This window comes from Phocoena phocoena, chromosome 4, assembly GCF_963924675.1.
Source record: "Phocoena phocoena chromosome 4, mPhoPho1.1, whole genome shotgun sequence".
NCBI lineage: Eukaryota > Metazoa > Chordata > Mammalia > Artiodactyla > Phocoenidae > Phocoena > Phocoena phocoena.
In genome coordinates, this window is record NC_089222.1 from 77,176,452 (window position 1) to 77,199,535 (window position 23,084).

At 37.1% G+C, this 23,084-nt stretch overlaps 1 protein-coding gene across 1 annotated transcript in view; it reads left to right on the forward strand.

Moving 5' to 3' along the window:
* The window catches only part of HACD2 (3-hydroxyacyl-CoA dehydratase 2), an 83,821-nt gene that overhangs the window by 35,648 nt on the left and 25,089 nt on the right, over positions 1-23,084 (forward strand). The window contains exon 4 of the mRNA XM_065876448.1: positions 22,297-22,385. Within this exon, the coding sequence (XP_065732520.1) occupies positions 22,297-22,385 (89 nt within the window). The remainder of the gene's footprint in view (positions 1-22,296; positions 22,386-23,084) is intronic.

The following is a 23,084-nucleotide window of genomic DNA, read 5'->3' on the forward strand; positions in this document are numbered from 1 at the left end:
AGATCTCTGTATATATAATTTCTTTGGGGTTCTTTGGGTTTCATGGATCTGGATGTTGTTTGCTTCTCCAGATTAGGGAAGTTTTCTATCATCATTTCCTTAAATAAATAATGCCATAATTTCTTTCTCTTCCTGCCCATTTCTCCTCTGGGACTCCCATAATGTATGTATTGGTTAGTTTATGGTTTCCCATTGGCTTTCATCACACTTCTTCATTCTTTTCTCTTTTCGTTCCACTGACACATTTCAAATGACCTGTCTTCAAGCTCAGTGATTCTTTCTTCTGCTTGATCAAGTCTGATCTTGAAGTTCTCTGTGGAATTTTTCAGTTCAGTCATTGTGTTCTTCAGCTTCAGAATTTCTATTTAGTTCTTTTTTATGATGTCTGTTTCTCTGTTGAACTTCTCATTTTGTTCATGTGTTGTTTTTCTTGTTTCATTTTGTTATCTAATTGCATTTCTTGTAGCTCACTGCACCTCTTCTGTGATTATTTTGAATTCTTTGTCAGGCAGTTTGTAGATCTCCATTTCTCTAGTATCAGTTACAAGTACTTTATTCATTCCTTTGATGGTGTCATGTTTCCCTGTTTATTCATGCCCTTAGCCTTGCATTGCCGTCTGTTTTTATAAACTGGCTTCAGCTTGGAAAGCTTTTCACCAGTCCACCTGGCCAGAAATTCTGGGCAGGCTATCTGATGAGGTCTGTGGGTCAGCTTGCTGCTGGAGTCCTCAGGCAAGCTGGCTTTGTGCCTGGGTCAGCAGATTAGTAGGCCTGGTGCCTGAGTCCGCTGGGGTGTGTCTGAATCCTGGGTCCATAGGGGCCAGTCTGGCACTGGAGTGAGCCTGGGTCTGTGATCATAGGCCTGGGTCCTAGGTCCATGCAAGCCAGTCTGGAGCTGGTGGCCATGGAGGTTTGCCTGGCACTAGGGCCAGCTTGGAGCCTGGGGCCCTGAGGGCTGGACTGGAGCCAGGGGCTGCAGGGATAGGTTTAGTGCTGGAGTTTGTGGTGAAATTGGGTGTTTACTTCACTCTCCTTCCCCCATCGGAGGGTATTTCCCTCTGTACTATGCTACCCAGGCTTGATGGTGAAGGGTGATGCAGGTCATCCTTCCTATTCTGGTCTTCAGTGAGTCTTTTCTTATTTCTGTGCTTCACCCAGGTGCTGTAATCTCTCACCTGGAATCCTTAGCTATTGTGAAAGTACTTTTATGTGTGGATAGTTTTTCAAATTGATGTTTCATGCTGAAAAATCCTATTCTGCCAACCTGCTGATATCACTGAGGATTTTTTTCTTTATATTTAAAGTCTAATAGTTTTACTAGGATATGCCTTAGAGTTGACTGTTGCAGGGCAATTTCCCAGGTACCTAGTAGCCTCTTTTGATATGTAATTCAGGCCTTCTTTTATTTCTGGAAAGTTTTATTGGATTATAGTTTTAAATTTTAGTTCTGTTTCATTACGCTTTTTTTTTTCAGGGGCTCCAAATATCTGTATGTTAGACCTTGTTTGCCTCCCTTCTTTTTCAGCCATTTTCTCTCTGATCCCTTTTACTTTAACTTCATTTTTATTCTCTTGGCTGTTTTGCTTCCTTTCTTCAGTGCCCTTTGTTAAATTTTCATTTGAATGTATTCTCTTTTGATCACCTGAAATTTAAGTAGTCCTTAGGTCAGATATCATTTTGTCTTTCTCTTCTATTTCTGTCCCGAGTTCAGCTTTTGTTTCATTTCTGCCTGGTTTGGTCCATTTCTGTTCTTAGTTTTTGAACTTCTGATTAAAAATAATTTTTCATATACTCAAATGCTTATTTAATAATATTCAGTTTGGAGTGTTGTGTTAAAGTTTCCTTTGTGATTTTTTTTGAGTGCATTTTCATTAGCTAAAATGTTTGATCCTCTTTTTTTGTTTTCTTCTGATAGTAGTTTTGTACAATTGTAAGTTGCTTTTATGTATTCATTGTGTGGCTAGTGTTGGAAGTTTGGTTTGATTTATAAGATTACTAGCTTGAGGACACTTTTATGTGTAAACATAGTGAAGTGTAGTCTCTTCAAAGGATGCCTTTTTGTTTGAGGAGGTCAGTAGGAATAGGATTTGTATGCCTGTCAATTGTTTTGAGCTCTCATTTGTGTTACAGGAGCACAGATTTCCTCCTGTCTCTTTCCTCCTTCACCATCCATTCACTAAAAGACATCTCTCCGTTCCCTTTCACCCATTTCTTCTCTAGAAGTGATGCCTTTTTGAGATTGCCACTTGGGTCCCACAGGCTTAAGTAATTCCCTTCTCTGTTGTTAGTCTAATCAACAAAGTGTTTTTCTCAGTGCTTTTGTACCTAGGGTGGACTGCCTCTTCCTGGGGGAATTTTTACCTCAAATTTCAGCCCTCTGTTCCTCTCTTCTTGCTAACATGCCATTTTTCCAGACTCACTTTCCATAAAGGTTTGCAGTAGAGGCTCAAGACATGGCTCTGCTGGAATTTGGTGTTTATAGTTCTACTTACATGTGATTTGAGTCTGTAGTTGTCTGTATCTTTTAGTTGTGCTGAGGGTTTAGGTTTTGTATAGGTTTATTTGTTATTGATGGTCAATAAAAATTTTTGGAGCTTGTGTAGTATTCATTATGTAGACATTGTGATTTTTAATCAATGCTGTATTTGTTGAATAAAGTTTGCAAATAACTGCATCTATATCTAAATCTATACACAGTTGTGACTAGTCTCTATAGATAAATTTATAGAAATATGTCAAAGGTCATACCATATTTTAAGACTTTTACTAATGCATACTTCCCATTGCCCTTCAGAAAACCTCCAAGCATTTACTGAGTTTGTGCCGGGTGACAAGCACTGTGCTAAGCACCGAGAATACAAATATCAGCAGACCGCACCCTGTTCTCAAGCCAAGGACACAAACATGAAGCCGAGTGTGACAAAAGTTCTGCCCAAGGGGTATGGGAGCACAGAAGGAGAGATGACAGTGCTTTTTGGAACCCTTTTCCACTGGAAGCAAATTCACCTCTGTTTTCACAGAATAATTCCTCAACTTTCTTACCTTAGTGGAAACCTCATTCTCCGTAAGGACAGCACTTCCCTTGCTGCTTCTCAGTTCACTCTTCCACCTGCCCATTCCCTCTCCTAGCTCTCTTCCTGTGGCTTAGGTCACCTGCACCTGTCCTTAGATTCTCTCATGAGCTCTTCTTTCTCTCTGTGTCCCTCAAATACTGGTGTACTTGGGCTTTGGTCCTTAGCCTTCTTCTTCTTCCCTGTGCAGTTTCCCTCTTCGACCTCACCACACCTTCCCCATAGCTTCATTGGCTCCCACATATTCTCTTCTGGGCCACACCAGCCTTCTGAGTTTCCAGCTCAGCTGCCCAGATGAACATTGCCACTTGGCTCCTTTATGCACACAACAAACTCAAGATGCATAAAGTTTAAGTCATCATTTTATCTCAGACCTGCTTTTTCTCTTATTCTCTGGATCTGTTTGTGGCATTCCCAGTTTCTACTAGTTGCCTAATGAGAGACCTAGAGGTAAGCTATGACTCCCCTGCTTCTTTGCCTTTTTCACCATCTATCCCCCCCACACCCTTCTCTCTCTCACACTTGCTCTCTTTTCCTTGAAGGAACATTGTTTCTTTGCCTTTCCATGTTTTTATTCTCTCTGTGCTCTCATGTCTTCCTCTGAAATCTCTCTACTCCTCCTTCTTTTCCTCCTTGCCTTTTCTTCCTCCCCTCTATTTTTCCTGCCTCTTCAGTTTTGCTCATTTTCTCCATTTCTTTTTCGACTTTCATCCTCATCTGTTCCCCCTGCATTTCCTGTTCTCAGACTCTCCTCAGCCCTCATTGCCCAGGTATGGTCATGCCTCTACTCTTCTTCCTTTAGAGAATTTGAGTTAGGATGAGACAGCTTGAGGCCAGAGTACCATTTCTAAAGCCTGAAGCAGGGAGAATGGTGTGGACAAAGTATCAAATACTTCTAGACTAGAAGCCAGCTCACTGTTTTCTCTCTTTCCCTTCTACACCAAGAGGTACACTAGTGTTTGTCTTCTGGGCATACATGGGTTTCCAAATGACAGCTCTGGAGTGCTTTGAAAGCCACAGACAGTTAAAACATTGGTGCAGGAAACACCTTCAGAAAGACTCCAATCTGGTAAAAGAGACCTAAATGATTAGGAATGAGGGCTTTAACGGAATATCAATCAGTGAGCGTCAACTAATCTTGCTGTATGTAATGGTGGCTCTTTTTCATAGCCTTCTTGAGACTCGGTTCATCTTTAGCTTTTATCATAGTTGTAACCTTGAGATGTATGACTAACAATTCCAGGAGGCAGTTGAGTTGAATAAAGAATGTTTTGAACTCCTAAGTTATTCTGTTAATGACAGCTGCTCAGAAAGGAATCAAGTCTATAAATAATGGCAAATTAGCACCTTAAATAGACTGTTAGGAATCAAATAGACAGTTTGTTCTTATGATAGATTTTTGGAGCTGGAATGTATTATTTCTTTATTGACTTATAAGAAAAGAGGAAAAGTAAAGAGTATGTGACGATATAAGGCAGGAATAATCTTTCTACATGTATATATGTTTAATATATGTTGTTTAATTTTTTATTAAGTAAATAGAGTAGCTTTTGAAGGGACATTGGGGATATATTGTTCTACCCTTCTGCAGTGATTAAAATGGTTACTGCTTCCACGGAATGAGCAGACACTCAAAATCATTTTTTACTTAATTTATACTTATATAATTATATAATTACATATTACATGTAGTTACATATATGTGGGTATATATTTTATATATATAACATGTACATTATATGTGCTTATACATATAGTTATATATAATTACAGATAGTTATGTAATTATACAATTTGTGTAATTATGTAATTACACGTATTAATTACACAAGTTTTTATGTATTTTACACAAAATGTATTAAAATATAATTTTATATTGAAAATATGGTTCTGATGAAAGGTTCTGTGTTTATTGATGCATTAAAATTACCCCCAAACTGAGTGACTTAAAATCACAAACATTTCCTCTCTCATAGTCTCTGTGCATCTGGAATTCAGAAGCAGCTTAGCCGGGAGGTCCTGGCTCAGCCTCTCGTGGTTGTAGTCAGATGCCAGCCAGGACGGCAGTCAGCTGAAGACTGGACTGGAGCAGAAGGATGTGCTTCTGAGATAACTCACTCTCATGGTTATTGGCAGGGGACCTCAGTTCCTCACCACTTGGTCCTCTCCACATAGGGCTGCTGGAAAGTCCCTTGTGAAACAGCAGCTAGTGTCCCCCAGAGTGGATGATCTAAGAGAGAGGGCAAAGAGGAAGCCACAGTGCTTTTTATGATCTAGTCCCTAACATCACACACTATTACTCCTACCTTTTTCTTTTTGTTCAAAGCAAGGCACTAAGTCCATCCCACACTCAAGGGGAGGAAAAGTAGGCTACCTCTTAAAGGGAGGAGTATCAAAGAATTTGTGGGCATATTTTAAAACCATCCACGGGCTTGTTTTGCTTGATTTTCTCCTTCCTATAGTGGTTAAGAGCATGGACTCCGAAGCCAGACTGCCTGGGTTTGGTTCTGCTTCTACCACTTATTCATTGTGTGATTTAGCGCAAGTTACCTACCTTCTCTGGACCTCAGTTCCCTTCATCTATACAATGAGAAAAATAGGGACTTTTCTGGTGGTCCAGTGGTTAAGACTCCACGCTTTCACTGCTGAGGGCCTGGTTCAATCCCTGATCGGGGAGCTAAGGTCCTGCATGCTGTACACGGCGGCCAAAAAAAAAAGAAAAAGAAAAAGAAAAATAATAGCACCTATCTCATAGGAGTTGTGAGAAGTAAATTAGTTAATATAAGTAAAGGATGTAGAGCCATGGTTGATGCATAGAGTACTCTCAATTAATAGTAGATTTTTGTATTATTGTTGTAGGTTGAGCAACAACATAGCCTAATTGTTTCTCCCTTTACTTCTATATAATTTAAAGTAAATCATGGTCTAACAGATAGCACCTAATACAGAGTTTCTGGTCATCTTGGCAAGTACTTCAGGGATACATGGTAGGAGCAAAATAAGCTGGTGACACTCGGTGTAGATTCCACCTGTAGTAGAATAGCCTGTGAGAGATTTAGCTTCATAATGGCACACCATGAGGAAACGGTATCCCTCTCCACTCTGAAACTCTAACCTCAAAAGGGGTTTCTCCTAAACTTTACAGGAACCTGCTCTGGGATATGTGATCTGTGTTCATTATTCTTAGGGTTCATTCACACATTCAGCCCATAAATATTTATTAAACTTCTTTGGAATTCAAAACAAAGTGATTCTTCATAGTACTTTGTTTATTGTGAAGAATCAAGTAAAATACATATATTCTAGCTCTCTAGAGTTTATCTCCTTTCATATAACATTTTCCTCTTAGATCTGTGGGTGATTTGCTTAGATAGAGTATGGTGCTTATGGGTAGAGTTTTTCCTTAAAATAATCTGTGCAGGGGGAATAGGGTAATCACATTTCCAACACTGTTAAAGAAAAATGATTCATTTAAGGGCAACGAACTATTTATGATAGTTAAATGTGCAGTAAATACTGCAGTTATATCTGGTAGATCTTGACCTGGCAAGCCACATTCTTGGCTCCAGGAAAATGTTTTTAAAAGATGCTCATGAATACCACATGTCATAATTGCAAAAGAGAGCAGATTTTTTGCTGTTGTTTTTGGACATAAAATATTAGTGATTTTGTTTTGAGATATGAAATCTGGTTTATAGATGATTTAGGAAATTGTTAACCAGAAGAAAATATTACACCAGACTTTCACCATCTTTCTTACAGATGCCATTAGTCTTCATGACTGGAAAGTGTAATTGGAATAGCTTCTTTTTAAAAGTGTTACCTTGTCCTGCACTCTGATGTACTTTGACTTCTTAAGTCTACTCAAATTCCCTTCAGATTTTTGGTTCATTTTCTCAACTGCAAAAGAAAGAGTATATAAGTAGGATTGCATTTGGCTATACGTGCCAGAATTCTGACTACTGTGCGTTAGCCAAATAGGAGTTTCTTTTTCACGTATAACAAGTAATCTGTCTTTCTGCTCTACCATTCACGGAAGTGTGTCACTTTTGTCTTGGTGCATGTGGTCCTGTAGTTATAATGTGGCTGTGATGAGTTATGTGGTGTCATGTCACATTACAGGCAGAAAGTGGCTTCACAGCAAGGCTTTCCAGAAACTGTTTATTTTTCATTGGTCAGAACTGTGCCACATGGCTTCTTCCAACTGCAGGGGATTCCAAAGAAGCTAGTGTTTTAGCAGGATACACTGCTATTCCATATAAGATCAGTACTCTGTTAGTAAGGAAGAGAGGAAAATGCACACTGAATAATCAACCAGTAGTGGTCACCACAAAGGATTTGAATGGTTGCTCAAGTCTTGAGCCAGTAGAGCAATCCATGAGTCCATCCACTTGGCAACAGAATATAGTGATATTAGAGTACTTGATGTGAATAATTAATCTGCCTTATATTTTTAAAGTTGGATTTGAGAAGCAAAAACATAGATTGGTTTACCTCTAGACAATATGTATGGTCATAAATCTCAGTACCCCTAAGTAATACACATGATCATAAATCTCAGTAAGGACTTTATATATGATCAACTCCTCCCAGCAAAGTCTTTATTAGAATAGGGGGTACCTGAATAAATAAACTCTTCCAAAAGCTGTTTGCAACTTAGATTTTTGATTACATGTGATTTTTTTGTTTGCTAAAATAATTGTAAATCAGTTGTGTGTGAAAACAATTATACATTGTTTTGATTGAACGTCTATCCATTTTTATTCTTAACAGAATTTGTAATGTTGTGGCTATTAAATCATGTTGTGGTGATTTTTTTTTTAAGTGAAAAGGCCTTATTTCTAAAATAACCTTATTTCTATATAAAAGTGAAACATGCACATTATTTTTAAAATCAGCTAATACTGAAAGACATAAAGAGGAAAGTAAAAATCAATTTAATCTAACTACCCAGAAGTAGTTATCATTACCTTTTAGATATACATTTTAATGCATATAAAGTATTTGTTTTTTAGGATAATGTATTTTAGGTGTCTAAGTAATATATTTAGGAATTATTTGTGAACACAGTTCAGTGTAAATAAGTATATTAACTGAGATATCTCGTGACAAAAATTTGGAAGGCTTCGAATAAATAATTTCATTTCAAACTTGAAAAGGTAAATGGAAGTGACTGTTTAATTTTCATTATTCATAGCTAAAAGTTTTTAAAGTAATGTTTCTGGAAAAGCTTGACATTAATAAATCCTTACTAATTTTGACTTATAACAAGAACTAAAAGGTTTTGCTCTGAGCCTAGGATTTCCTTATACCTCCTTAAGTCCATTTATTTATTTGAGGGGTTCACAATTGAAATATATTCAGAATAATAGCAGATGATTGATATGAAAATAGAAATTTTTTTTACAATGACCCTTTAAAGTTCTGTGTAGGTTGGGCCTTTTTGTACCTGAACATTCATTTGCCTATCGTTTTCAAGCTGCAGATATATTCCACCTCTCTAGTTAAATTTAGCTGAGGAATTGTTAGGTTCAGGTTATAATTGCTCTTTCTCTTCTCTTCACTTTCCCAGCCTCTGCAGTACTTTGACAAGCTTCACTCCTCCTGCAAGTAGCGTTTTCAGTGTGTGTCTTTTATGCGCTGTCAACAGGCTCTTTCCATGTTCTGCTGGCCTCCTACTCAGTGAATGCCACCACCGCCTCCACCCCCGCATTAGTGCAGGAATGGGAAATAGAGCTGGGCAGAGTCATTGTCCTTTTAACATCTACTGTATGAACAACCCTCAGTATACCCTTTCTTTTATCCTTCTTAGATCTCTTGCTTACAGTAAGAGTCAAGTTGCCTGCAAATGGTTCTTAGTGCCTTGATTATGGGCTCAAGGTTCAAATATCTGGGCTTTCCTACAAGTATGGGTAACAGAGTGAAAACACGATGTTTCCCATTTAAATGCCACCTTAACATTATTTATTGGACAAATAACATTATAAATATAACAAGGGAATTCATTTTAATGTAAAGGAAAAAATGCCCTAAATTCTGCAAGTCTAGTCAGCAATTTTGTTTTTCTGTGTTTCCTTCCAGGCCTGGTCTACGTGCATATACGGTTTTTACATTATTAAAATCAGAGTGGCTACCATTTGATTGCTGGTTTTTTCCTTTAATGTAACCATTTTTCCATTTTTTAAAATAATCTCTATAGTGATACTTAAATGAGTTTATTTTTCAAATAGGTAATTCATTCAAGGGTATATACAGTGAAAAGTGAGCCCCTGTCCCACCCTGGCTCTCCACTTATCCAGTTCCCTTCCCCCTTTCCCAAACTGCTTTCCTTAGTTTCTTGTGACATAACAAGATATATATATTCTTTTTTTTTCAAGCTTGATTTTTTTTCCCTTTACCAGTTTTCAGAATAATGTGTTGGTTTCCCAGAATCCTCTAAAGAAAACCAGTAAAAGTTTGTGGGTTTTTTCCCCATATACAATATTTTTTGTTCTTTAAAAGGGTTCAGGGTTTGGCTTTAAATCAGGCAGCAACACTTCTCATCAGTCTAACAGCTCTGTCACCATGTCAGACTGGCTTCAACTAGCAATACTTCATTAAACCCAAAAGGAAAAGCAGTTTCAATTTTGAGGGAAAAATCCCGTTCTGAGAACAATTGACATTAGTCTGTAAGTTAAAACAAAATGAGGGCTGGCATTTCATGTTGCTTTATATACACCGTTGTCCTCATACAGAACCAGAGATGTCATTTTCCTGACTCAGGCAGGCACTGATACTAATGGACGCGCGCATGCATGTTCATATACACGCGCACACACACACTCCTTCCTCCATACAACACAAATCAGAGCATGTCAAAGGGACAGTGAAGGTCTTTGCTTCTTATTTTATCATCATGAACTCATGTATTTTAACATATCTGGTGTGATTCAGTCCATTGTATTTCTTCTTTTTAATGCTCAAATTGGCCATCTTTGGCCAGTTGGGAACATCTTCAGATTGTCTTCCGAGTCCTTTATGATAGAACCTCAGTCACCTTTTTAGTGTCCTTACTTTCTGATATGACAGGGTGTTTCACGCTTATCTTGTATTCACTGATATTTTTAAATTACAAAATATCTCATTGAATTAGATGTATTGTCATGCCTCCCAGTGGAAAATGTTTAGATTGCCCCCATTTTTAAATATTAATTTTTCAACCAATATCTGTTGATATGTGAACTTTTTAGTCTTTGGATTATGCCTTTTGCATACATTTTCACATGTAGTTACTAATTCAAAGAGTATGAAGATTCTTTTAACAAAAATATTGCAAAATTGGGACTTCACTGGTGGCCCAGTGGTTAGGACACTGTGCTTCCACTGCAGGGGGCGCTGGTTTGATCCCTGGTCTGGGAACTAAGATCCCACATGCTGCAGGGCGGGGCCAAAAAAAAAAAGCCAAATTGAATTGCAAAGGATTATTTTTAATATTCACTAAGTTAATCATATAAAATCATAGGTTACTCGTTTCTTACTTTTTTGCTAATTATGAAATTGTATATACTTCCATGTTTATTATGTTTTCTATTATGTGAATTATCTACTATGCCCTTTGCTTATTTGTCCATTAGGGTCTTGATTTTTTAAAAGACAAAAACAATTGTGTCTTTATATGCTTCGAATGTTAACCTTTTGTCATATTGGTTGCTAATACTTTAATTCTCTTATAGCTATATATTGACCAATAATTAACCTTCTTTGTGAATAACCACCAAATTTTAAACATAAGTTTGTTTAATATTAATTTGTTGTATTCAACTATCATGTAAGCTTGGCAAGTCACTTTACCTCTTCACACCTCAGTTTCCTCATCTATCAAGAACTGAGTCGAATTGATCTCTTAGACCCTGTCCAACTCTGACAGCCAAGATTTTCTTAGCTAAACATCACCATACTTAAATAACCCTTGTGGTTACTTGCTCTTTTAAATAAAGAATCTTTCCCAAGAAAGCCTTCTTTCACAACCTTCTAGTAAAGTTAAACTTCATCTTCAATCTTCCTTCCCTACTCACTGAGAAAAAACATGGTTTAGCAGAAGTGTATTTCTTGGTTTGCTTAAGTGAAATCCTGTGATTGTTGTTTTTTTCAAGTAGTAAGGAAATGATTATACTCTCAAACTTGACATTAGATCTTCTGTTATTTCCAGTAAGTGACAATCAGATTGGGTTCAGCCTTTTGAAAAAGCTTTACATAATAGAATTTTCATAAGTATATTAAGACAAAACTTGATAAGTGTAAAAATAGAGATACTAATAAATCTTTTTTTAAGAAAAGCTTATGATGTAGTTTTGCTGGTGAAATATATATGAACTATCCCTATTTCAAGGCTGCACTTAACAGTCTGATCTAAAACACCTACAGCTCTATGAACAGTAAAACTAATCAGGTGACAATTTGCTATTGGAATGCTAACTATAATATAGAGGTTTGAGTGAGGTTCCATGACTTATAATTGACTTGTTGTGTCCTCTTTGAGAATGGCTTCTAATATTTTTATGTTTTCATCTTTTTCAAAATGTGTCACCCTTTTATAATATGTTATCTTCAGAATGGTTGGAAATGTGTCATTTTTTTAATGTTTATATTTTGCTCTCATTCAGAGATTAGACTTCCAGTAACTTTGTTAAAAAATGGAGACCCCAAAAGTAAACAAACAAATGAAAAAAAGCCTCTGGATATTTGATAAAACCCTCCAGAGCTCATTTCCTTCAGAGGCCTCTGGATCTCTTAAAGCCAGTTTATTGTTACTTTTTACATGTAAGAACCTCAGTTAAGTGGAAGAGCAAGCTAGTGGCAGACACTCTGAGAGCCGACTATCTGAAACAGGAAACAGTGAAAACAAACAGAAAAGTGTATAGAGGACATCCAGTAAACTTGAAACTACTACTGTAGTCAAAGCCATTTTACGTATAAGTACATGCTCAAACCGAGCCCCTGGACTTCCCTGGTAATCGAGGGGTTAAGACTGCACGCTTCCAACGCAGGGGGCGTGGGTTTGATCCCTGGTCGGGAAACTAAGATCCGCAGGCCCGGTGAGGCGGCCAAAAAAAAAACACAAAACAAAAATGAGCCCCTTGGTTCTGTTTTTTTCATGTACACTGAAATTACACGTGGATTGTTTTCTCTCGTTACATTAGTCATAAAGGAGCTCTAAGCCAAGTTTGTGTTCTGCCCCAAGCAGGTGTACAGGCCTTCACCACATCCATTTAGGTATTGATTTCTCCCATGGTTTCAAGAGATTTTTTCTACCCCTTTTTCCATGCACTCAACTTCCTACCTTATATTTTTATTATGTATCATAGTGCTTTTCCAGCTTTTCTCAAGTCTGCCTAATATCTGTGAGGAGTATACTTCCTCTCCAGGGGTTTGAGAGTAAAGACCAGATAACTTGCCATAAATATGAAACACTTGAAGTCCCCTTCTTTATGTTTTAATGTAAAAATGGATTTCCCCCCGCCCCGGAATTTCAGGGAAAATTAATGGACCATGAAGATGCATTATATATATCCTGTGGCTTTGTCTTCTAAAGTGGAATTGCTTATGTAGAGGTAAAATTCCAATGAAAAACACCTGAAATTGTTCATACAGCAGTACAACTTAGTATCGACTCTCAGTGAGTCCAGCACAGGCACTTTTCCCTCCAGTGTTGAAAGTGTTTACTTTTCCTTCATTTGAATGCCGGATAAAATAATTGGCTCGCATTTAGGGCCTCATTAGATGAATATTTTATTATCTTTGACAGTAAAATCACAATCAACATGGCCAGGAGACCCGAGACCGCTGCTCACTCCGGTGCACACATTCACACTGTGAAATGCTGGGTAAAGTTGCCCGCATGAATGTATTTTTCTATCTTATTTTCTTTTGGTTGAGTTCATACTGTTGAGTTTGAGTAAGTTGACTGCTAGTAGCATGTCACTGGATTGGACCCTAAAGCACATATTTGGGGTATACATGCCCCAGTGTGAGAAGCACCTCTGTGTTTAAAGTTTTGTCACATAAAGGGAAAAGATTTCATTCTAACTACACGGTTTTTCCCAATGCTAGACACGTGAAGTATCATTGTACCTGATTTCTTGTGCTTCTCCTTTATATCCATTTCAATTTGGTAAAAAATAAGCACTTAGTAACATTATCCTTTTAACACAAAATGTAATGCCATCTTACAGTTTAGTGTATCTTTTCAAAATGCCAATCTCAAATAAATCCAGAGGTTATCATATAAATACCATAATTTTGCTGTTGATTTCAGTGTAAGACACAAATTTCTTTTGTCAGAGCTCAATAAAGTAAGTGTGGTTATGATAAATATATTGAAAATTGCTTTCTGGGGGGGTCAGGTGCTGCAAGCCCAAGAGGCATGGCCTTTCTATGTTCTGGAAAAAAAGAAAAGAAAATTATCTTCTGTCAGTCCTTTAAAAAACAAAAACAGAAGAAGCCAGTAATCTTCTTCCTTGAATTTCATACTCCCACCCTTCTCTTCATTTTGGCCAGAAATATTTTGTTTCCCTAAGAATAGCTTGTACTCTAAGAGAAAATATTTAAGAAAATTCCTATTTAAGATTGGAATTAGTTCAGTTCCAGAATTATCTTTTGCTGATGCCAAATGTTTCATTTCTTGTTAAGAACGATGATTTTATTAATTTAAATTTTTAACTCATGTTTTTTATGAGTTCAAACAATGTGTAAAAGTACATAAAGTTTTAAAAAAACTGTACCAGTAGTGCTAGTCGTCATCTATATTAGATAAACATCATCCCAGGGAGCATTCTTCTCACATATATATTAATATAAGGAAGAAAAAGTAGATGGATAGAAAAATCAAGTTATATAGCTCATGCTATACATGCTAGTTTTCATTTAAATTATTGAGTTTATAAAAAAGAATATGGTGTAAAACCTTTAACCATGAGAGATGTATTATTTACTAAAAGGCCCCTTAAAGTTTAACAAAAAGATTATGAAAAATTTAGATTAGAATTACATTTAGCAATATTTTAGGCAATATCTCTTAATTCTTCCATCTCTTCTTCCCTGACTCCATTTTTAAATTGTTACTAATTTAATAATATTATAAATTATAAGCATTTACATTCTGTTCTATAACCATAATTACCATAATTGTTTTGTCTTAGTGTTATATATGAATGGATTCATTGCCTACTATGGGCCCTTTTGTCATGACTTCTCCATTCCTGAGTTCTTTATTTTGATTTGTATCTTGTTTGGCTGAATTTCTGACAGCATGTGTTTCTCGGGGTCAGTCACATAGGCATTATGTGACAAGTTCATTCACATTTAGTGATGTCTAACTTTTGCCATTACACTAGAATGACATCTTGTCTGGGTGCAATATTCTTGAACATACTTTCTTTCCCTCAGACCTTTGTAGTGTTGCTTCATTGTCTTTTGACATTGAATGTTGCTGTGGAGAAGTCTGAAGCCAGGATGATTTTCTTGCCACTTTGTAGGTAACTTGCTTTTTTTCCTGGATCCCAAAGTATTATTTTATTAACTAAGAAAGTTCTTGGTTTTACTTATTCACTGTCAGTTGTTTTCTGAGATACAGTGTATTCTTTCAGTACAAATTTAGTTCTTTCATTTCTTGGATTACACCCAAATACATTAAAACATTAATGTATTTAAATACATTTTCTGTTCCATATATTGGGTTTTCTACTTTGGGGATAACAATTATTCTTGTGTTGGATTGTCTTTGTCTTCTGTAATGATTATCTTCCTTCCAGTTGCTTTAACCTTTGACTTTTCCCTTAAATGCAGTGCAAGCTTTATTTTATTTATTCTTGATTTAATTTTTTTTTTTCTTTTTGGCTTAAAACAGCACCTCTTTATTAGCTCATAGTTCTGTAGGTCAGAAGTCTGAGTGGGCTCAGCTGTGTTTTCTGCTTAGGATTTCACGAAGCCAAAATCAAGGTATCAGCTGGGCTGGGTTCTTATCTGGAGACTCTAGGGAAAAATCTGCTTCTAAGCTGTTGGCAGATTTCAGTTCCTTGTGGTTATAGTGCTGAGGTCCCATTTCCTTGCTGATTATTGGCCTGAGGTTGCTCTCAGCAATTGAATGCTGCTCTCCAGTCTTTGCACGTGGCCTCTCCAGCTTAAAAGCCAGCAGTGGTGCCTCAGATCCTTCTTGTGCTTCGAATCTATCTGAATTCTCCTCCTGCCGTCAATGCATGCTTTATTTTTGTTTTTTTCTTGCATTATGTTCATATGGTTGCCATGTCTTTTTGTCTTGCTAAAGGGCAAGCAGCCCTGTCCAGCCATTTTATTTGCTGTGTTACTGAATCCTCCCTGACTGCATTTCCACAGTATTTAAGATTCAGTTGTCTTCCCCTCTAAGCTACAGTTTAAGGATGAAGGTTTTCCTGGTTTATGTATTTTTCTACATGCTGAGGGCATGGTGGTAGGGCTTAGGAGAGTACACAGATATTGAAACATAAAGCCTCAGTAATTAAAAGTGTATGCATGTATTGATATAAAAAGATCATCAGGATATTTTTAAAAGAAGAAAAGACTGTCATTATGGAAAAAATTGGAAAAAGGGTGTGTATAAATGTATCTTTATACATTGACTTACATATTTGCTGTTGTATACCTAAAATATATCTCTGGAATGATAGACAAAAAATTAATTGGTTGCCTGTAGGAAAGGCACCTGAGTGGTAGTAGGATGGGACTGGAAGGGAGACTTTTCTCTGTGTATCTTTTTATACTTTAAAAGCTTTGAACAGTGTGAACGAATTACTTATTTAAAAACAGGTGAGCTCTTCCTTCTCTTCTGAGATTTAATCGCTTCATCATGGGATTCCTCAACCCTTTAGAAAGTATATCCTGTCCTCATAGGGAACTTTGTACCAGTCTTCCAACTCTGTGGGGTCTGAAAGGCTTAGTTAGCATCTGTGAGGTGGCTCCCAGTTAGTTACTTCTCCATCACTTTTCAGCCTCCACGTCTGTTACACTCCAGTCAGAAATTTATGTTTCTCTCCCAATCTAGACCTGTTAGTGAAAATTCTTGTGATTTTGTTGATTCACCAATATCACTTTTTGGGAGTTGGGAACAAAGCAGGAGGTGTACAATAATCCTTTCTTGGCTAGCACTTTTTAAAATACATGGTATAAAGTTGTACCCCATTCCTTTCTGGTTGCTGCTAGTGATTGTTGTTGTTGTTATTTAATGTTTATTACTTTTAGTTCAGTGGATTTGGGATTTCGGTAGGGAGATTCTGATTTCAATTTCCATCATTTAGTTGAATTGCTGGCACCAACTTTGTGTCTCCTTTCTTGCTTTGGTAGTGGGCTCCGTCTGAACACTATGCTACTCTGCTTCCAGCCTGTGTTGCCTTTCCTGTACTTAACTTTCAACCTGGTCTTGGTCATATGTAGCCAGTCTCCCAATCCCACTACCCTGGCCCATGTGAGGGCTGCACCAGGCAGGGAGGATTTCTAGCGCTACTCAGCTTTGCAGGGCTCAACTGTTTGGAGAGTCCTCAGAGCACCCTGGTTCTGGAGGAACAAGAACCTGATTGCCGAATCCCCTTTATACAGCTTTTGCTTGTTATGTGCACTCACACAAGTGCCTGTGCTTCTTTTATCTGCCAGTGTTTTGCTTCGAAAGTTCACTGCCTTTTCAACATAAATTCTCATAATTGTTTCTCAATTTATAACCTTGCCTTGCCAAAGATTCACACTGCTGACAGAGATATCTTTCTGAAACCAAGAAGCACTCATGCCATTTTCCAGTTTATAAATGTTTAGTAGCCTCACATCAACTTCAGGGAAAACGTGCTAAAAATAAAAGCTATCCCAAAGTAAATCAGTTATAGCCTGAGAGTGTAAGTCCACAAGGGCAGGGGCATTTCCTTCACTGTTGTAACCCTAGCATGAAGAACAGTACCTGGCACAGAGCAGGTACTGCAAAAATGTTTGTTGAATTAAATTAACAAATAATAGATATCTAGTAATCATTTTGAATGAATTTTGATCTAGTAATAGCTTACTGATAGGATTGCAGAATCTCTCCGTCATTTGGAAACAACCAATTGAAGCAGTCAACAATAAAAAAAAAAATGTGCGGTTTGGGTAGTTTAAACATGCTGTTAATGAACATTGTATTCAAATAAAGGGTAATGGTATAACAAATGTTAACACAGTGGGATTGACTGTAAGAAGTCTAGAAAAGAAAGAGGATCTGGTCTGTCTTATCTATCTATATTCCTCATTCCACAAGGATCTGTGGTACCTTAAACACAAAATATAGTACTGTAGTATGATTCATATTTGGCTTGAAACTTGCTGACTACCAAGTTGAAAAGGGCAACTGAGTTATATAATTCTTATCATTGGAGAGGAATGATGAGAGGAGAGGAGAGGAGCAAACACTTCTTAACGTTAAGTTTTTAAACAAACTTCCCACTTGAGGCTTTATAGAAGGGGCATTGAGTGATAGGGTGGATATTACACTGCATACCATTCCTACAGCAGATAAGGTAATAATTTTTTAACCAGTTCTTATGAAACCGACCTGATGATAACAATAAACCCAACTCAGTGATGTCAGTTCTTTTCAGAGCTAAAATAATATGTTTCATCTTTGTGGCCCTTTGTTGTTTGTCTGGCTTGAATCCAAGGATAAACTTGGAGCTCCTGGACTTCAGATGGTCTTCCCTATGAAAGGGTTCGTTCCTCCCACTGACCTTTTTACTGATCCCTTAGAGGAGGCATTTTGAGATTGGGCTGTCAGGTGAGGGCCAGCAGTGCTGTTTGCTGGGTGACTGGTTGAGGTAGGTTCATATGCTATAGAAGCTAAGTGAGAGTTGGTATGGATGGCATCACTTGGAAAAAATTCAGGTGCCTAACTAGGCAGATTCCCTGGATGGGGAATGCAGAAGCACCTGCAGGCAAAGCCAGAAACATCTCTGCATCTGCATCAAATTAGAAAGCATCGGTCGGCTTTTTATTCCCTAACTTTCTAAGATTTAAATTTACTTCTGGGGCTGTGCTAAAGCAGGCACTCTTTTATGCTGCTGGTGGGAGTGTATATTGATATGAACTTTTTGGAAAGCAATTTGGCGGTATATTTCAAGAGCTTTAAAGGCATTCATGCCATTTGACCTAGCAGTTATACCTCTGGGAACTGTCCCAAGGAAATAATCCTTTTTTAACAAAAGGGTCGAAAGGGGCTTCCCTGGTGGCGCAGTGGTTGAGAGGCCGCCTGCTGATGCAGGGGACACAGGTTCGTGCCCCGGTCCGGGAAGATCCCACATGCCGCGGAGCGGCTGGGCCCGTGAGCCATGGCCGCTGAGCCTGCACGTCCGGAGCCTGTGCTCCGCAACGGGAGAGGCCACAACAGTGAGAGGCCCGCGTACCACAAGAAAAAAAAAAAAAAAAAAAGGGGTCTAAGCCTCAAAAAATTTTAAGTGTTATTTGTAATACTGCATTACTTCATTTATAGTGTCAAGAAATTGGAGCAATTTAAATGTCTCACAGAAGGAGAATAGGTAAGCAAACATATTCAACTCAAAGGAATATTATGAATCAAGTTAAAAATTTTGAAGAACATATTTGTTGTAAGATAGAAAATTTCTTAAAATGTTAAATGAGAAAAGCAAACCACAAAGAGTATAAACAATAGAAGTTGAACTGTATTTAAAAATATACTTAGAAGAAAAGACTGGTGGGAAATTTACCAGAAAAGCAAGTCTTTGTTTTTGGTTACCAAAACTTACTTTTAAGGAAAACAATCAGGTAATTTTTGTTTAGCACTTTTGAAAGGGAAACGTATATAAATATTCATGTTTCCTAGAAAAGGGAGCTTTATAGTAGAGAAGGGATAATTAATAAAGCTGTATATAACTGAATTGTGATATTCTTCTTCAGATCTCCCAAATGCCTCTGTTCAAAGTCACACTTACAAAGCATTCTGATTTTGACAGCAGAAAAAAGCACCCCTAGATGAGGGTCTCTAAAATCCCAGACATTTAGTAATTACAAAGGCTGTGCCTTTATTACAAGTGAATAAATTGACATTTTGGTTTAATAACTAGGATTTGACTAATGAGTCAGTCTCCCAAAAGCCTAGTTCTTGCTCGTGAGTGGCATAAAATTAGATTTTTGAACTTGGAAATCTGAGGTCCAGATCCTCGACTTTTTTGATCCCTACCCAAATATAGCAGCAACCCTGGAGCACTGCTCAGACCATTAGCAGTCTAGCCCATTGTTTCAGTGGTAAAAAAGAAAGAGCAGAAATAAAAGGAAAAAAAAATCATGTTTTTATGTGATGAACTGGCCTTTGAGTTAAAAAAAAAAAGCTAGAAAGAGTGGTGATCTTTCCTTGAGTGGCAAGTGCTTAATAACTCATTTAGGGAAACTTTTTGTTTGTCAATCTTTTTTAGTTCTTCTTATTTGAAATGCGATCTGGCTAAGTATATACACTTAATGTTTGACTCACTAATTAGCCTCTTTGGCAGTATTACGTATTATATCATCAGGCTCTGTACTTCATTCGTACATATTTTTAAATAAAAGGTTTATTCACATATCATTCAATTCATTCATTTAGAATGTACAGTTCAGTATTTACAGTTATGCAACCATCACAATAATCAATTTTAGAACATTTTCATCACCCCGAAAAGAAACCCTGTACCTATTGGCAGTCACTCTCCATTTTCTTCCTAACTTTCCAGTCCCAGGTCACCACTAATCTACTTTCTGTCTCTATAATTTTGCCTACTCTGGACATTTCATGTAAATTGAATCATACAACATGTAATCTTTTGTAAGTGGCTTCCTCGTTCAGCATAATGCTTTAAGGTTCATTAATATTGTAGCATGTATCATTACTTCATTTCCTTTTATTTATTATTTATTACTTTTTATTTATTTTATTTCTAATGTCCCATTATATGGCTTTGCCACATTTTATTTATCCATTCATCTGTTGATGGAAATTTTTAATATTTCCACTTTTTGGCTAATATGAATACCACCACAAACATTCATGTACAAGTTTTTCTGTGGGCATATGTTTTCATTTCTCTTGGGTATATATATTCCTAGGAGTGGAATTGCTGGGTCATAGGGTAATTCTGTATTTAACATTTTGAGGCAGACTGTTTTCTAGAGTGTCTGCACCATTTTCTAATCCAATCAGCAATGCATGAGGATTCCAGCTTCTCCACATCTCCACTTGTTATCATCTGTCTTTTCAATGATAGTGGGCGTGAAGTGTATCTCATTATGATTTGAATTTGCATTTCCCTAATGATGCTGAGCACCTTTTCATGTGCTTATTGACCATTTGCATATTTTCTTTGGAAAAATGTCTATTCAAATTATTTGCCATTTTTAGATGGGGTAGTTTTTTTTATTGTTGAATTATGAGTTCTTTATATATTTCCTTATTATATATATTTGTAGATATTTTCTCCTACCTGGGGGTTTTCTTTTCACTTTCTTGATGGTGTCCTTTGAAGCACATAAGTTTTTAATTTTGATAAAGCCCTTTTTTTTTTCTTGTGCTTTCGGTATCATATCTAATAAACCATTGCCTAATCCAAGGTCACAAAATTTACATCTATGTAAATAACTCTATTCCAAGAGTTTATAATTTTACCTCTTACATTTAGGTCTTTGATCCATCTTGAGTAACTTTTTATATATGGTGTAAGAAAGTATCCCAGCTCCATTCTTTGGCATGTAGATATCCAGTTGTCCCAGCACCATTTGTTGAAAAATAAATATTTTTCCATTGACTTGTCTTGGCACCCTTGTTGAAAATCAAGTGACTGTAAATGTGAGGGTTTATTTCTGGACTCTCAGTTCTATTCCATTGATTTATATGTCCATACATTTATATTTTTCTTTTATTCATTCTACAAAGGTTTATTGAGCATCTTTATATGCCAAGCATTGTGCTTGACATGTCCATTTTACTTGCTTTTGAGAACCAAATCCTACCTCTTCAAAGCCCAGATCTTCTTTAAAACTCATTCTAAGATATAATTTTCTTTCATAGCCAAACCTATAGAACTTTATATGATTTGCACGTGGTCTTTTGGCAAGTTGTAGTTTGTCCAACTATATAAATGTCTAGAAGTCTGAGTGTATTTTAGAGGGCTTAGAAGAATGAAAATTGATCAGGGATAGTCCACTGAATGTATTGTAGATGAGGTTAGTTTTAAAGCGGAAGAAGAATTTACAAACCATGATGAGGGGTTCCTGGCAGGTGTGGAGTTGCCAACGTGCAACTTGACAGGTCCAGAAAGTTGTTAAGTCTAGTTGCTGGTAGCAGTAAGACCAGTGAGAAATGGTGGAGAGGCTACTGGACTGCATACCCATAATTCTGCTTCCAGATTTTATTTTTGTAGCAGTTCCTTGCCAGTGTAAATTTAACAAAGATAGGAGAATGTTTTCAGATAATGACTTATTGCTGGGTTTAAGATGAATTAAAGGAGGGAAGAATTTTATATAATGGTGGTGGCTGGTCTCTAGATTGTGGTTGTAGGAACTGAAGGGAGAAGCCAAAGAAACGTAAACTTAGCAGAACTTGATGATTATCTGAAATAACTAAACATGATTCCAGTGTTATAACTTGAGAACATTGTGAAGATAATTGTACCAATGCTTACTGTTAAGAACAAGGTAAGAAGAAATGGTATATAAACTTTGATTTTGTCCACTTGTTGGCAGACTCTTCAAGTGGGTTATAAAAGATGCCAATTTAACCATTAGATAGTATATCATATCAAGTCTGATATCCAGGAGCTTCCAATATTCCAGTGACACAAATACCATTGATTTTCCTTCCATAGTTGCCTGTTCATTTTTGAAACGCGTATTGTAAAAGGAACTTTCAATGTCTAATTTTAAAGGTTAAGCAGTGGTTTTATTTTCTCTACCTGTATAAGTGGTTTTGAAAGACCTACGAAAGGTACCTAGATTCTGTGGTTTGCTATTGCCATTAACAATTTTATTGTTTTGAGGGAGGAAAAAAGTTTTAATATTGACTACATAGAAAAACATAGTCTATATAGCAATGTAGATAAGTTTCAGTTGCTCATGATAGTTTTGGCTTTAAACATTAAAATTTGGATGTTTTAGAAAATCTATTACATTTTGAAACTAGTACAGTACATTTATTTACCCATCCTAAAATTTCTTTCAGGAATTGTTCCATCTTCTGTTGTCCTGACTTCTTTCCAGGTGATGTCAAGAGTTTTTTTAATATGGGCAGTAACACATAGCGTCAAAGAGGTAAGTGTTTAAATTGACAAAAATAAAATACTATCAGCTTTAACAAACGTTAGTCAACTTTTCTTTCTCACATGTGTGTTATGGCTAAAGATGGAACTCCAGGTCGTATCAGTATAGCCCAGATAAAAATCCCTTGTACTGTAGGAATTGGGTTACTAGTGGGAAACATACCCCAAATATGCAGTGTTGTAAAGAGAAGGCTTATTACACAAAGTCCTGAAATCTCAGTTCCCTTGGAGATTTGGCTGGTATGGATGTGGTCTGCACCTCAGTTATATCTTTCTGCTTTCTTGTTTGGATCCAGCACCATAAACTCTGGACATCGTCATCCTTGTAGTGGGACCGTTGTGGAAGTGAGAGACATTAATGCATTCCCAGAACAGTCCAATCTTTGTAGGACCAGGAGGAACAAACTTGTTTCCACCCAGCCCACCAAGGTTAATGGAATTCCCAAGTGTGCTGAGTCTAGTGGTTCTGGGAGGTCTGGGGCGGTGGATACCTGGGCAGGCCCAGGGATCTGTGGATACCCTCTGCTGGGGGTCTGGGGTGGTGGATACCCTCTGCTGGGGGTCTGGGGGTGTGGATACCCAGGCAGGCCCAGGGATGCTTCTTGTAAGAACTGGAGGGATTTACCATGGGTGTAAATCCACAACTAAGCTTTCATTTTCTGGTATCAGGGAAGAGAATTGTTTTCTAGTA